This window comes from Panthera uncia, chromosome B1 (assembly GCF_023721935.1).
Source record: "Panthera uncia isolate 11264 chromosome B1, Puncia_PCG_1.0, whole genome shotgun sequence".
In the NCBI taxonomy this organism is placed as follows: Eukaryota; Metazoa; Chordata; class Mammalia; order Carnivora; family Felidae; genus Panthera; species Panthera uncia.
The window spans coordinates 61,167,764-61,184,489 of NC_064811.1; the positions used below are offsets into that span (position 1 = coordinate 61,167,764).

A 16,726-nucleotide genomic window follows, 5' to 3' on the forward strand; every position below is an offset into this window, starting at 1 on the left:
CTTTCTTTCTTTCTTTCTTTCTTTCTTTCTTTCTTTCTTTCTTTCTTCTCTCTCTCTCTCTCTCAAAACTAAAGATTAAAAAAAAGAGGGAATTTTGCTTGGCATGATTTTGGAGGCCTAGCTCACGTTCTTCATTGCTCCCTCCACATTTGGGTCTCATCATTTTGATTCGAGTAGTGTTACCAGTCCCTGCCACTCTTCTTTGTACACATTAGAGCTGCGATAAACACATATTTAACTAACAAAGTGAATTAACAAGGCCGTTGTTGGAAGTCATTCAACTGCATTTAGTCTCATTGTCACAGATATCACCTTGAAACTGGGAAAACTATGTAATAAATCTTTCCCATCTTGATTCCAGTTGAATAAAGAAAGAAAAATGGAAATAATAGGGAGGATTCACACAGATGCATAACTAATATTAGGAAAGATCAGGCCGTCGGTTTCTCTATAATAGTAAAGTCGGGATGCTGTGTTGGTTGAGTGTAGGTGTTAGAACCACACAAACTTGGGTTTGAACCCTGACTCTGCCACATAACAATGTGACTTTAGACAACACCCTTTACCATAGTTAGGCCTTACTGTCCCATCTGTAAAATGAAGGAAACCTATTTAATGGAGGACAGTAGTAGGATTTAAATGCGATAATGCATGGGAAGGCCCTGCTACAGGACCTGGCACAAAGTAAGCTCTCAGTAACTTTAGCTGGATTTGTTATTATTGCTGTAATTGTCAAGAGTGTTGTTTTGAAAAATGTAATTCGTTTCAGCTTTAGATGGTATCAGGTAATTTGGTGACATCAGATAATATAAATGAGATCAGTCTTTTTTTCCTGGTATCAGAAACAATAGAGTATTTTTTAAAGTTCTATAACTTCACACATCAACATTTAGGAGAAGAAGAGATACAGTTTATGTCTTTGTAATGTACAAACTGACCACAGGCAAGCTTACAGGTTCTTTTTCTCTATATAGAGGTTAAGAACAGCATCCTGACCTGTAAGTACAAGATCTTTTATGCTAATTGGTTTCTGGAATTCATTAAGACTTTTCTAGGGAGATATTTGATCACATAGGTAAAGAACTATCTTTTCATAGTGGGATTTCTGGTGATACTGACTTCTAAAATTTTTTTACAAATATAAGAAATTCCTAATGAATTGAACTGATGTCTGAGAGGCATTGACAGACACATTCTCTGATGTCTCTCTTGTGGCCACGTAGGTGAGACCGGCATCGGCAAATCCACGTTAATGGACACTTTATTCAACACCAAATTTGAAAGTGACCCAGCTACTCACAATGAACCAGGTGTCCGGTTAAAAGCCAGAAGTTATGAGCTTCAGGAAAGCAATGTACGGCTGAAGTTAACCATCGTTGACACTGTGGGATTTGGAGACCAGATAAACAAAGATGACAGGTACGTTTTGGGATTTTGTGGGGATAGAAATGGATCAGGAGATAGCAGGACTTGTCCTGGGTAAATTCAAAGGCTAAAAATGTTCACTAATTATGGGGCTGATTTTCTGTTGCCTAAAAGATAAGACATTCTTTTCCTCTGAGAAGTTTTCTTAGAATGTTCTTCCCCGAGGTCAGAATGAGACAACACAGTTGATTCTAGCTCGTGTAAGGAAAAAAGGAATTTCTTAGGAATACATTAGCTTATGGCATTTTTCCAGCAGGGTCATGGAACTAGATTTGGGACCTTTCCCAGCAGGAAAAGCAATCTAGAGAAACACTCAATGACCCAACAGGACAGTTAGCAGAAACCCCTGCCACTGGTCACCTGCCACTGGTACCTGTGATGCTGAGGGGAGGTGTTTAGAACCTCCACCAGTTCTGTCCTAGAGTTGGGACAGTGTTACAGGATGATGTTTATTGCCTTCCCCATCCCTTGCAAGGAGAACAACGGTGGCCTCTGCTGTGTGTTCCTCACTCCCTGCTTCCGGGTCTTGTGTGGCTGCATCTCTGTATGGTAGAAACTAAATTACATCTAGAATACTAGCTGCAAGAATCTGGGAAATGCGTTGTTTTTGTTTTGTTTGTTTGTTTTGCAACTCTGCAAAATAAGAAGGCATTAAAGAGTCAGGAATTCAAAAAAGCATCTGCCAAACTCTCCTAGTCCCTGAGGCACATTGGGATTTTGACTTAACCCCCAAATTCTTACAGATTTTGAATGAAAACTGAGAGCTGATGAGATTCTGCCAAAGAATCCACAGCTCAGGATTTAGGCGACCTGAGTTAGAGCCTGGATTCTGCGATTGACAGGTTATGGGACCTTGACAATTTATCTCACTTTAAGGGAATGTCACCAGACGATCTCTGAGGTCTCTTCCCGTGTGATCCTGTATTCAGTCCTATTCTTAGGCAGAGGCCTAAGGAAGGACGCTGTGAAAGGCAAGGCCTGGAAGAGGGGTATGGTAATAATAGGGGGGTATTCCTGTATTTTGATGTCTTTGGTCAAAGTGGTATTAGCTCCTAAAACCTCAAAGTGAAGAAAGCATTTTTATGGAAGATCTGTTGGAAAAATCTTGATTTCCGGCTGGCACAGATCTTGCTATTGGTGTGAGTGCTTGGTGTGAGGCACTGAGTCTTCTGTGAAGTGTCTGGGTCTTTCTGTAGGCTGCTAAAGGGGTGGGCAGCATGCCTGGTGCAGAATTGTCAAATCGAGTCTGAGTAATGATTGTGGATTCAGTCAATCCTAATGGGGAATTGAGGTCAGCTGGATTAAACTTTCCCTTTCTATCCAGTGGAGTTTGTTAAGCTAATAAAGTAATGTATACAATAATCCATATATGTGGAAGAAAAGATGTGTTTAAGCTGCTTAAGAAATAAAATACTTTCTAAGAATTTTGTTCCAATAGTTTGTGTGTAGATAGAGGCTACTACCTGGTAAATCAATCTTATGTATTCATTCATTAAAACTGGTTCACATAAACATGAAGATATAATTATAATACAGTAAGGTTTTATTTTTATTTTTATTTTTAGAAAACACATACTCAATTTATAAAGCCAAGTAAGTTTGACTCTGCTCTCTGAGTTGCTATATGCCTTTATTGAGAGAAGCTGTTAATCTTAAAACTTCCTGGTGCTCAACCCATAGGTTAACCTCAGTCCCAAAATATTGTTCACACTCCTCGAGATCATCCATCCTATTCATCATTCTCAACATCAAGTGTCTTAGGACTATTTTGAATACTGTATTCATTTTCAAAAGAAGTCAGAGAAAGTTAAAATTTTCCCAGGCCCAAAGATGATTCTAGAAGGAGGCTTCCAGAGACATTTTCGTGCAGTGACAACATTAAGGGAGTAAAACACCACATCAATAAGTTATGTTTGCTTAGGGCTCAGAAATTTTATTAGTACCAGGGATTTTTCTTTAAAAATTTTTTTCTCCAAAATGGTATGTATTATATGTATGTGTTTTGTAAAGAGGAACTTGAACTATTTTTTTAATCTAGAATGTGTGTGTATTGCCTAGAGATATTTTAAGTATCCCTGATGTATATGGGCACCATAGTAATTAGGAAGAAATATTTAATTCATTCTCTAGCTGAGCACTGAGCTCTATTTTATCTATAGAGCAATTTAAATGCTCTTCAATAAACATTGTCCTGTAATAACAGGAGCAATTGTTACATGTAGTGAGAAGGGTTTTATTTTGCATCTGGTCAAAGTGAACTATCTGTACATTGTGCGGGGTGGGGACAGCTAAGCTCAGACCCTGCAGCTGGGCTATTGCTCTTCATTTATGACCTCAATGCCAAGGAATGATGGAGAGGTTACTGCCTGAAGGCTGATTGTGATGCCAAGTGAAATAGATGAGGGGAAAGCCTTGGCAACAAGAAAAAGAGCACAGGTGCATTGTGGGAGCTGGGGAGAGAGCCAGGGTTCCTGGTCATTGGGCAATCACAGTGTACTCAGAGCAAGATGTATCTCCATCTCTCCAACCTACATAGGTTTCTCTCTGGGGTTAGAGAATGTTATGTTTGTGCACTCTGATTGGAAGGCAGTAACTGGACCTTTTCAGGGTCCCTTCCTGCAGGAATGAGAACATCTGCCAGCATCTTGCTGCTAAGATTCCATTTGCTCTTCCCGCTCAGGCTCATTGCCTCAGTGTTGCCACTGAATTGCCTGTCCCCTAAGTGGGGATTTTCCTTTAGCCTGGTGGATTTTCACTGGCCAGCACTGAATAGCCAAGTGGCTACTACAATACCAATTCTCATATTTGCAGCTGGAGGTCCCTTTAAGAAATTATCTGACTCATTTGGGTCAAATAATAGTTTCCAAGGAGATTTAGAAGAGAGGAAGTATGATATTAACCTAACCTAGATACCAAATTTTTTTTTTCTTCTGAAATTTCTTGACAGCTGTTGCATAACCTCTTTAAATGGCATTTAGAACTCTGTGCCCCAGAAGGCATTGTTGACACTGTTGACTCCAAACCCAAGTGACTATTGTCTTAAAAAAAATTTTTTTTTTGGACAATCTGATTCCATAAAAGAATTGGATGTGAGGTATGCATTTTTGCATTGATATGTAATCATATGGGAAGCAATATACCGTTTCTCTAAACCCATGATTATTTTTACTACTTTGGGGATGAGGCAAGCTTTTCTGCCATGAATGCAGGACTTCAAGAATGTCCCAGCTTGTTTATATAGGCTTCAGTCATGTCAGCATGCATTCCTGCATGAGTATCTGCCTGGGACTGAGCTAGCTAGAAGGGGGCAGGAAGAGAGATCTGGTAAGGTTTCCTGTTATGTTTAATAGCATGATTAACTCTTCATGGTTTAAGGGCTTCCTTGTTTTGCTGTCTGTACTTTCCAGTGAAGAAGCAAAGAGGTCTGGAGAAGGAAAACCAAGTTTTGTCATAGAACTGGAAATAGAATAATTCATTTGCCCAACATTTGGGAGATGGGAGCTAGAATATCAATGGCATATTGCTAACTGTGATGATTATTAGCCCTGAAAATCATGGATAATTGAACTCCTCAAACTCACAAAATCTTTATATCAGAGTTATAAAATGGTAGTGAAGTAGACCATTTGGTCTTTAATTTCTGTTTTTACCACCTTTCTGTTGGGGAGGTAGTTGAGAGATGAGGAAAACTAACTTTCACTAACAGCAAGATAGAGAAAAATATATGAATGGTAGGTATCTGGCCGTATGTAAAATGGAGAGTCACTCTCTGAACAATGCCATTGGTTCTTCTGGAAGAATGGTCAGTGGGTAACTTGGGTGGATAGAAAACATTGCATAAAATATTTCTCCCATCAGTTTTAGGTCAACCTCTGTATTTTGTTGTGAATTCTGTGGCTGGAGGTATATGAAAAGAAATGAGTTGTGGGTAAAAAGGACCATCCCCATGCCTGAAAAGGAAATGATGTGAGAATGTAAATACTGCATATGATTTGCCTTCCTTCACTTTCCCCTGCTTTGTATGGCTGAAACCCAGAGAAGTTGGAATTGGCCAAACAAAAACCAGATGGGTGTCTTTTCTATAAAATGGAAACTATCAAAAGGCAAAATTGGGATTAAACCTCCTTATCTTTATGACTGGATGTAGATAAGAAGTGGAAAGGAGTAGAAGAGGGGCAGGTAATTTGTTTAAAGGATTGTGAAGGGGAATACAAAACCACTGGCTGACTTAAACACAGGGAATAATGATTTTGGTAAATAGTTCTCCTGGAATACGTTTCTTTAATTTGTTTATAATAGTTGGAAGGTAAAATTGGTGGAATTTCACGCTGGATTGTGTGGAGGAAGTAGAAGAGGAGGTCTCTGATTGGTATGGATGGAGGTGCCATTCGCCAAGCTAAGGAAAACAGGGAGATGGTTTGGGGGCAAGATGAAGAGTCCCATCCTGGACACATTTAGAAGAGCCAATGCAGATATCTTGTAAGCAGTTGTATGGATGGGGCTGAAACTTGGGTGGATGATCTGGGCTACAAGCAGAAATTTGTGATTTATCATCACTTAGATGGTAAGTAAAACACAGGAATAAATGGAATTTTCTAGGGAGATCACATAAAGGGAAAAAACGGAGATTGGATGATTGGCCAGAACTCCCTGACAGGGGAAGGCAGAAAGAATTCAAGGTATAAGAGGAGAACAAAAAGTTTCTTTGGGTATATTGAATCTAGTGCAGAAAACATGCCTCACTGGAAAAGGAGAGATGTTATACCTCCTATAATCTTGGAGGATTAGAATCAACACCAGAGGCAACAGGGAAATTAATAGAAAGCAGAAACCTATTTGGACCACTGCTGGGAGGAGGTGCTGAGAAGCTAAAAATCAGGAACTAGTGAGGCAGGAAGGAGCAATTGCTTGTGAGCTGCTTTTCCTTTCCTAAGAGGGTGCTGGAGAGAGAGCCTGGTTCCCCAAACACATGCCTCAGTGTCAGGAGACTGGAAGATCAGGCTCTTGGCTGGCATGGGTGAACCTCGGTGGAGTGGCCCAGTCCACTTCCCTACAGGGCATGAGCACAGTAGCAGGATGGTTACCATGGAACTGAGTGAGTGTAAGGTTCCTCCCTGCCACCCCCAACTTTCTCAAAAGTCAAGCTTGCTTTTCTCTTAGTTGTTGCTTTTTTAAAATTATTATTACTGTGAAATAGTTATATCTTTTATGTGCTAGGCCTTTACATATGTTAGCTCACATATTTGTCACAGTAGCTCTCTGATATAGGTACTTTTTTGTCCTTGAGTTACTTATGAGGAAATGGAGACAGAGAGGTTTAGGAACTTGCCCAAAGTTACATATCCTGTAAGTTGTGGGGTTGGAGTCCATCTGTCTTGAATCCATGCTTCTAACCACCATCCTATAATATTATCACTGTTGCTTCAGAACACCCGCTTGTATTTTGAAAGTGGAAAACATAGAAGAAACTTCTCACTTGTTCCTTCTTTCTATTGGAATTTATTGGGATTTCTTTTGTCCTATTTACTTACTGGTGTATCCTACTTTTTCTTTTAACCGCTAGAGTTTTTGTCTGCTCAGATTGAATCAGTGGATTGTAATGAATGACCAAAGAAAAATATCAAAAACCGTTTTCTGAGTGCTTTTGGTTTTTGGTTATAAATGTGTTTTTTGTTTTGTTTGTTTTTTCTCTTAGAGTGTGTGTTGTCATCCTTATTTCAAAGATTTGTTGTTCCCTTAAGGATTTCAGTTTAATATATGAGTTGGGGGAGCAAAGTGTTGAAAGGTTTTTATTTTTCTTAAAGTGTAAGTCATTCCTCAGCAAGGTAATAGGTTTGGGGAGAATTAACCCATTGTGTTCCTAGTAACCCAATCTCACTGCTGCTCACACTGGTTTCTCCTGAGCAGGTCCCTGGAAACCTGAAAGTTTATAGCTTTTCCACAGCAACCTACCTAATGTACTGCTTCGTCCTTGGAGAACATATGGTTTATTGAATGCATATTCCCAATATGTTATTAATGATGATGGTCTGCTAATAGAATCATACATAATTATTCAAAACAAATTTGAATTATGATTTGGTGAGAAGAAAGGGATATAGAGTTTACCTTCAAATCATAAAATTTCAGAGTTGGAAATAATCTTGAAGCCTATAATGGCCCAGGAGCACTGGGCTAGATGAGAGCACAGAGGGGCCCTCATCTCTGGAGGAATGGGACAAAGCATGGGGGCAGAGCTCCCACTAGGTTATGCCATAGCCTGAAATCAAAAACCACTTTCCTTTTGTGCGCCAAAGCCAATCAGTTGGTAGAGGCTGTCAAAATCACTTTACTGAGACAAATTTTGAGACTTCCATTTTGGCCCAGCAGGAAAGAATGCCACAATGTCTTAGTAATGTCTTCCATGGGAAGTGACAGCATGGTTCACATATTTATAATCTCTGCTTTAAAGGATGAATGTTAGCCAGGGGAATACTAGGAAGGAGACTGTTCCGGGTAGGGGGTTAGCATGAACCAGGTCATGAAGGCAGCTGTGTGTGATGACTGGGACAGAAATGGTGAGCCAGGGAGGAAGTGGGAGAGAGGAGCTGGAGAGATGTTCAGGAACCAGATGATGGAAGGCCTGGGATGCCCAGGTAAGGAACTGGGACTTCAGCTCTTAGGAGAGGGAACCATTGAAGACTTGACTGCCTGCATGGAGCTGCACAAGAGGTTGAAGGCTAGAAATATGCTGATTTGAAGATGTGTTTAAAAAAAAAAAAAAAATTCTTCTGCATTCTAGCTATAAGCCAATAGTGGAATATATTGATGCTCAATTTGAAGCCTACTTACAAGAGGAATTGAAGATCAAACGTTCTCTCTTCAACTACCACGACACCAGGATCCACGCATGCCTCTACTTCATTGCCCCTACTGGCCATTCACTGAAGTCTCTGGACCTAGTCACCATGAAAAAGCTGGACAGCAAGGTACTCACTGACACTTTGGTGACTATCCACTTGCCTTTTGGATCACCTTTATCTGAAGGCCCTGATTTATTTCCTTCTTTTAATGTAATTGGAGTTGTTTTGTTTTACAAGACAGTTTATTGTAGCAGTTTTAGGTTCACAGCAAAATTAAGAGGAAGGTACAGAGACGCATGTATACCCCTGCCCCACGTCAGCACCCCCACCTGATGGGTCCCATTGATGGGTTGTTACAGTCGACGCATCTATGTTGACACACCATAATCACCCAAAGTCTGTTACTTACATTAGGGTTCACTTTTGTTGGTGCACAGCCTGTGGGCTTGTACAAACCTACAAAGACCTGTATCGTGGAGGCATACAGAGTAGTTTTCCTGCCCCCAAACTCCTCTGTGCTCTTGCCTATTCATCCCTCCCCCTTCCTCCAACCCCATAATTGTCTTTTCTGGTTTACAGAACAATAGGGTTTAGCAATGTGAGAAAAATGCTTCAAAACCTCTGGATGTTAGGCTAAACAAAATAAAACAAACAAATAAAACCATGGAGCTCTTTACCAAGTATTTTTAGTTCTTAAATTAGCACCAGCGGATGCTCTGATGAAGGTTGGGGAATTATATAGCGGAGACATCTAAATGGTCATAGGAAGGGTTAAATTTAGGGAGATTGAAATATAAAGTCACAAATTGTTTACTTTCCTAAAACCTTCTCTAAATTTCTGTTTTAAAGGTTTGGCTTTAATATGAAGTTTTGAGTGAAAAAAACAGGTGTTAATTTTTTTCCTTATGTGATAAGGACAGTCCAGCTTCTTAGATTTAAAAGTGAATTGCACCCAAATGTTTTTAAAAAGTGGTTTCAGTTTGACACCTGGGCTTTCCACATTAATAAACTCTTCCTTTTACAACATTTGAAGAGAGGTACTGATAAGTTTGATAACATTAAGTGATGTACTTTACAATTAATTTGATTTTTCATTTTGAAATAAATGGAAGGCAGTATATTTTGAATTGAAGAAGCAAATGAAAAGGAAAACAGCCAGAAAAAGAAGCTGTGGTATTTTTTTTAACTTTCCTTGAAGTTCCATAAAAAGTTGTATCATCTTTAGGGGGTTTTGTTGGGTGTTATTTTTGTGTCCAAACAATGCTGTTTGAAAGATGCTTTCTCTCCAGAGGAACGTAATGGAGGGCAGTCAGATGACCAGCTGTCCCCGAGGCCTCTGGCTGAACTGGCCGCCAAATGGGCTGCAGTGGCTGACACAGGGCTTCCAGCATGCACAGAGTTCCTTGGGCTTCCAGCATGCACAGATACCTTGGTTTACAGAAAAATGGTCTAGTGATGTGAAGGGACTATTGCAGCTGGAGGACTCTCGGGAGAATAAATAGAATCCTTTTCATGCATTTGTGTCCGCAACGGTGAGCCACGGGCAGGCAGGCAGTTGAGGGCTCTGGGCCATGAGGCTGGCTCCCCAGGCTGCCGTGTCCCTGGTAACAGGGCTGGGGAGGGGCAGAGATGGAGGTGGTGTCCTAACTGAGGCCATGTTTGTGGACCAAGCCCGGCAAATATTCAACAAAGGATTATGCTTAGTAGGGCTGGTTTAAAAAGGGAAAGAAAATAAGGCAAATGAACACAGCTGGAAAAAAAAGTCCCTGAAAACAGGTTAAACTGCTTTTAAAGAACCGATACTGCTGTAGAGATGGAGGGCTGGAGAGCATCTGAAAATGGTATTTGCAAAGGGTGTTTATACAAGTGAAGTGAAGAGTTAAGGTGCTTAAGTATATATATCATAAACATATAATTTCAGAAATGATTTTCAAGCACCTGCCACTGAGGAAAAAGAGGTTTTAAATCTCAATTGCTTGTGGCGTCTATCTACTCTGATCAAACTGGTCAAGAAGGTATGAACCTCTGCCATTTTGTCTGTGTAATAGTCACTGAATACTAAACATGTAGAGAAGATAACCAACAAGAACAACGGGGAAGTGTTTTGTTTCTTGGGCTCTGACCCAGACATATCCCCACCATTAGTGTTTCTCTTGCTGGATGAGCCCAAGCATGATGAGGTAGGAGTGGGTGGAGGAATAGGTGAAGAATATGTTATTCTATCCACATGTCTTCTCATTGTGGTGTATCAGGGGTTTTGATTCGGCTCTTGGAATAAAAGAAGCAAAGGAATGCAGACATGACCAAGAAAACCTCCCTAAGGACTCCCTCATCTCTTGTTAGTGTGGCTTTCTCACTGAGTCTGTCCCCCTTTCCCCTGAGCTGGGAGAGCATGGCCCCAGGTGTCAGATGTCAGTTGTGTCTTACTGAAACCTCTGTGGCTACCAGGGAGTGGAAGAAAGTTAATCTTAAAAAACGAATTTTTTAAAATGTGCTGTGTGGGCAGTGCTGGGCAAAGTTGGGAGAATGACCCACTTTGGGGTTTGAGGCTTGGGCTTGAGGGTGTCCTCAGCTCTCACACTGGGCTTTCTGCCACTGTTTTCAAACTCTGCCTTCTCCCTGGTCTCTAGTCAATGCTCTGAAAGCGAGCCTTTGCCGCTAGGTTTCATTCTGACATGAAGAAGTAATGTGCTAGAAGCTGGTGTTTCAAAAGAATTAATTGGTGTGATTTTGAAAACTTTAAAAGTAGGTGAAGCCGTCTTTGTTCTGGTTAATACGTAGGTTCTCTACCCCTAGTAGTCATTAGAAAAAAAGAGAGGGTGTTATCCTGCATAGAGATGAATATTCCACTATTCTAACACAGTCTTTGCTTTGCACTGTGAGGAACATGCAAAAATCAAGCTTTTTAAGTAGCTGGGAGGGGTCTAAAAGGAGTGGTTGGTTATTCAAAGAATAGGCTTCTTTGTTATTGCTATTTGTCATAGAGTAACACTTCCTTCTACTCTGTTAAAAAAAAAAAAAAAATGAGGTAGCACAGAAGAGGAAATTACAAGTATGCTGTCAGTGCCGGATGGGAGGAAGTAAAAGTGTTCACAGATGGAGCTAAAAGATTATCCATGTCTTCTTAATTTTCCCTCTGGGCTCAAAGCCTTATTTTCAATATCTATTTTTTAAGTGAAGCTTTACAACTTTTGTTATGTTTCATTCATTTGTCTTATTTTTCTTATATTGGAATTGTGTAAAAATGGGTATGTTTGTTTTATAGGTGAACATCATTCCAATAATTGCAAAAGCTGACACGATTGCCAAAAATGAATTGCACAAATTCAAGAGTAAGATCATGAGTGAACTAGTCAGCAATGGAGTCCAGATATATCAGTTCCCCACAGATGAAGAAACGGTGGCAGAGATTAATGCAACAATGAGTGTAAGTCCTCAAGTTAGGAAGAACTTACCAGAAATTGTCCTGAAAGCTTTTCTTGGTAGCAGCATTGTAGAGTGACTGGAGCACTGGGCCAGGAATCGGATTCTTTAGCGTTGCCCAGCTCTGCCACTATGGCAAGCCATTTAACCTCCTCAGGGTATCCATCTGTCAAATGGGAAAGTTAGACAAGCCTATCTCCAGTTTCCTTCCTGCTCCAACAGGCAGGATTTCTACAGCAGACCTCTTGGGAAGGGAATGCCAGCCCAGCACCGTCTCACACAAAGCAGCTTAAAGGAAATAGATCTCTGCTTGTTTCTGCCATTGTTGGCAGAAATATCTCCACCTGCCTTCCTTTTGCTTCTGTGATGGGTTCCTGCCTTTCGCTCCATTCTGTTTCCCCTACTCTTTCCTGAATCATTAGGTTAATTGGCAGTTGAGGGTATAATTTCTCCATGTCCCAGGCAGAGAACAAGAGAGAACTGAGTAAAGCTTCAGCAATTCTAAGTGCACCTGTGATATGATGTCCGTGTCCTCATGCTATCTGCTGATCCCGAATCTTTCTCACTGCCTCTTTGTGTATCTCACAAAGAGATACATGGCTCATTTCTGGGCCACAATTCCTATACTTTTTTTTTTTCCATTTGGGAATGCATAACTTGTGTAAAACTAGCATCCTTTGCACATAGTAGATGACCAATGATGGCTTTTGGGATTCTTAAAATTGTAGGTTAGCTTCTGTGAAATATAATTAGAAGCTATTAAATAAGTTGCCTTCCCCTGAATACGTGCTAAAAATTGATTCAAAAGTGTGCTGGTGGCAGCAGAAGTCAGTGTACATTTTTAAATTGTGGTAGGTTGAGCTGTGTTCTACTTTCCTTAGATCTGATCATGAAAAGTGTCTAATGAAGTAATTATTAAATTGCCCTGAAGGCACTCTTTTTTTTTAACAGCCATATTGAGATATAATTGATGTACTGTACAAGTTACCCGTTTAAAGCATACAATTCAGTGGTTTTTAGTATATTCACAGAGTTGAGCAACCATTGCCACCACCAATTTTAGAACCTTTTCATCACCTGAAAAAGAAATCATGTTCCTTTTAGTTGTCAACCCTCTAACCATCCCAGTCCTAGGCAACTACTACTCTACTTTCTTGTCTCTTCTGGACATTTGCCTATTCTGGACATTTCATATAAAGGGACTCAGACTGAAGCTCATCTAGAGAATTAAATGGCTTGGTCAAAGCAGCACTGAGATTTCAACCCTGATACCAGTTTTGTGTTGTTTGCTATCATAATTTAGGAGAACAGAGATATTTCACAAAACTCCTTCTTGTTTCTTCAGTTCAGCATATGGACTTTTCTATATAGCACTGTTATCATTTATGGAGGAATATTTTCCTTAAATTTTTCCCAATATGACTAGGACTTTGGAAGCAAATGTAACTTCTCCCTTATCTGGGGCTGTTTGTATGAATTGAAAATTTAGGGGCCCATTAGAGCAGAGATTGTCCATTCTCCACTCTGCTCTAGTGTGGTCACACTCGGAGTTGTGTGACCTACTCTGGTTGTCTTGCTCCTGTGGCCAGGATCGTGAAGACTCTGGAATTTGTGAAAACTGGGGAGCAGATTCTTCCTGGGAGGATGGCCGGAGGGGGTACGAAAGGAAGGTCATCATGACGGAGGGTAACTGTTCTCATTCAAAAGACAGAACTGAAGGGTAGTGAGGGGTTGGGGCCCAGCGAGAAATGAACGTTTGGCCATCGGTGCCACCGCAGCACAGCAAGCACCCTGTGGAAGGAGTGAGTTCCCATCACAAGGTGGTGGACAACAGATTCCGTATCTCAACTCATTTAGATACTGTAGAAGCAGGATCGAAATGGATAACATGTGAGGTCTCTCCCACGTCTAAATTTCTCTGGCTATGGGTACTGAGAGTTTCATAGCCATCATAGCACCAGTCATTTTTGACATTTATGGAGGATTTACTGTGCATCAGCCACCGTGAGAGGTTTTATTTACATCTAATCCTCACACCAGTCCCATAGGTAGGCACTATTATTATCCCTAACTCGCAATGAGGAAACTGCAGCCTGGCATGGTCCAGCCATCGGTCGTGCAGGGAGGATTTGAACGCAGGCAGCTCAGCTCCAGTGCCAGCAGAGCAGTGTGCCTGTTTTACAGCATCATTAGAGCCCAGGCTGAGATAGCGCTGGTTTATTCTGCTGTAGAACTTCAGTTTGGGGTTCTTCTGCTGTAGAACTTCAGCATAGGATTCAATAAATGACATGAGTGAATATTGTCTAATGTTCTCTTTATATCTCTCCCCTTCCTTTTAAATTATTTTGGGTGCTCATGAAACTAAATTTGTGTTAAATTTCTTGGAAAGAAACTACCCATGGGGATGCCTGGGTGGCTCATTCGGTTAAACATCCGACTTTTGCTCAGGTCATGTTCTCGTAGTTACTGGGTTTGAGCCCCGCATCGGGCTCTATGCTGATAGCTCAGAGCCTGGAGCCTGCTTCAGATTCTGTGTCTCCCTCTCTTTCTGCTCCTCGCCCACTCACTCAATCTCTCTCTCTCTCTCTCTCTCTCTCTCTCTCTCTCTCTCTCTCGCAAAAATAAACATTAGAAAAAAGTCCCATGAATCTTGGCTCTTTGTCTCTTTATCAGATTAATCAAACTGATAGTCCGAAATTAATCTTGTTCTTTAACAAGAATTTTTTTTAAGTCTCTTCCTTGCCAATAATTCCTGGTGATGAAATCCCATATGATATGTGGAAAACAGATTTCACTGGCAGTTGCTTTTGTCACTCAGTGTGAGCGGAGAAAACTCTTTCCTTGGTCATTATGGCAGAATGGTGGCCAGCGGGGCCCTGTTGCTCCTCAACTTCAGGGGACACATTACAGTTCCAGACTTGGAGTCTGTGAAAGGAATGTGCTTTCTTTCCTTCCTATAGAGTGTGAGATGAACCAGAGAATATAAGTATCTTGAGCAGCAAATGAAGTACCACCTGGGCATCCTGGGCTGAGGGTTATGTCCTCTGTGGGAGAGGATTTGGCTGTAGGACATTCTCATCTTTCTCAACTTGCCTACAGTAGAAGAGCAGTGGATCAAGGAACTGAAATAATAATTCTCAGAACAACCATTTCAGATCTTCTTATTCTTACATTTTAATAGAAAAAAAGATGGAATTACTGTCCCTACCACCCGCACTCCCAGAATGTAGCCATAGCTACCAAATAAAGCAACGTGAAATAGTCAGTTGTTTTGAACACCACCTCTGCTTGGGAGAAGTCTGGGTTGCAAGGCTTGGGCCAATAATTTGGGCCAAAATGTAGTTCTGATTTGAATTTTGTGCAATGGCCAACTGTAAAGCAATGCTGTTAGAAATATAATACGAACCACACAAACAATTTAACATTTCCCAGTAGTCACATTAAAAAAAGTAAAAGGAAATGTGAAATTAATTAAAAAACTTATTTAACTGAATATATTTAAAATATTATTTCAAGGGGCGCCTGGGTGGCTCAGTCGGTTAAGCGTCCGACTTCAGCTCAGGTCACGATCTCCCGGTCTGTGAGTTCGAGTCCCGCGTCGGGCTCTGGGCTGATGGCTCAGAGCCTGGAGCCTGCTTCCAATTCTGTGTCTCCCTCTCTCTCTGACCCTCCCCCCGTTCATGCTCTGTCTCTCTCTGTCTCAAAAATAAATAAATGTTAAAAAAAAAAAATATTATTTCAATATGCAATCAATATAAAAATTAATGAGATATTTTCATAGTAAGTCTTTGAAATCCAATGTATATTTTACAGTTACAGCATATCCCAGTTTGGAAGCATACCCAAATTACTCCTAACACACTTGAAAATTTTTCAACATGAAATAAGTACCAAAAAGATAATTTTCCTCTAATGTTTTCATCCACATTGAGTAAACTAGTTTTTTAGTTTTTTGTTTTGTTTTTTTTTTTTAGAAAATTTAAGTTTAAAGCAAAATGAAGTGCAGTCCCAAAACAATACAGTTTTATTTCACGGAAAAATATTTTGTTATATTTTTAAGTTCAAAGGTAAAATAATTAAAAGTAAATAAAAGTGGGACATCTGCGTGGCTCAGTTGGTTAAGCCCCCAACTCTTAATTTCAGCTTAGGTCATGATCTCTTGGTTTGAGAGTTCGAGCCTCACATTGGGCTCTGCTGTCAGTCAGGGCCTGCTTGGGATTCTCCCTCCCTCTCTCTCTGCCCTTCTCCTACTTGCGCTGTCTCTGTCTCTCTCAAAATAACTGTACTTAAAAAAAAAAAGAAAAGAAAAGTATATAAAACTAAAATTCAGTTTCTTGATCCTGTAAGCCCTGTTTCTGATGCTCAGTGGCCACATATATTAGCGGCTACAGTCTTGGACAACATGTGTCTGAAGCTTCCTGTGTGGTTGCAAAGACACCTACGGTTTCCTTTGAATCTAGCTCATACCACATAATCAATATTTGGTCATAGGAGGGGTGGGGTACACGAAGCCCACCTCTGCTGACCTGCAGAGCTTCCTCCCTCTTCTACCCACCCTCCCCTTTGTCTCCCCCTCACTAAGTGAGGCTGGCAGAAGGGGCGGAGCCTAGGCAAGGTGGAGAACCAGCCTGGGCAAGACCTGGAGAAGGTAACAACTCTGTCCTTGTGTTGCTTCCCAGGTCCATCTCCCGTTTGCTGTGGTCGGCAGCACTGAAGAGGTGAAGATCGGCAACAAGATGGCGAAGGCCAGGCAGTACCCCTGGGGTGTGGTGCAGGGTATGTGCACATTAGGGGGAAAGGGGTCTCCACATTTAACTCCTGTGGTGACTGTTCTGGCTTCTTCTCTCTCTGCCCTGTTTGGGGAGGTTTTGGGGGAGGTCCTCAACCAAAGGCAGGACGAAGGGAGGGTTGTACACATGGCAGTTGTGAAGTGAGGAAGCAAGACCCTGTGACCAAGTAGGTAGATGGTGGGGAGAAGTGACCACAGTGCCCTACTTCCGGTGAGGCAGCCCCTCAAGAATGTTGGCTTGTGTGGC

The 16,726-nt window shown here is 41.1% G+C and overlaps 1 protein-coding gene across 5 annotated transcripts in view; it reads left to right on the forward strand.

Moving 5' to 3' along the window:
- SEPTIN11 (septin 11) overlaps positions 1-16,726 on the forward strand; it is a 92,817-nt gene that overhangs the window by 54,053 nt on the left and 22,038 nt on the right. For all 5 annotated transcript variants that reach the window (XM_049630693.1, XM_049630694.1, XM_049630697.1 and 2 more), the window contains exons 3-6: positions 1,224-1,419; positions 8,207-8,393; positions 11,533-11,694; positions 16,370-16,466. In XM_049630693.1, the coding sequence (XP_049486650.1) occupies positions 1,224-1,419; positions 8,207-8,393; positions 11,533-11,694; positions 16,370-16,466 (642 nt within the window). The remainder of the gene's footprint in view (positions 1-1,223; positions 1,420-8,206; positions 8,394-11,532; positions 11,695-16,369; positions 16,467-16,726) is intronic.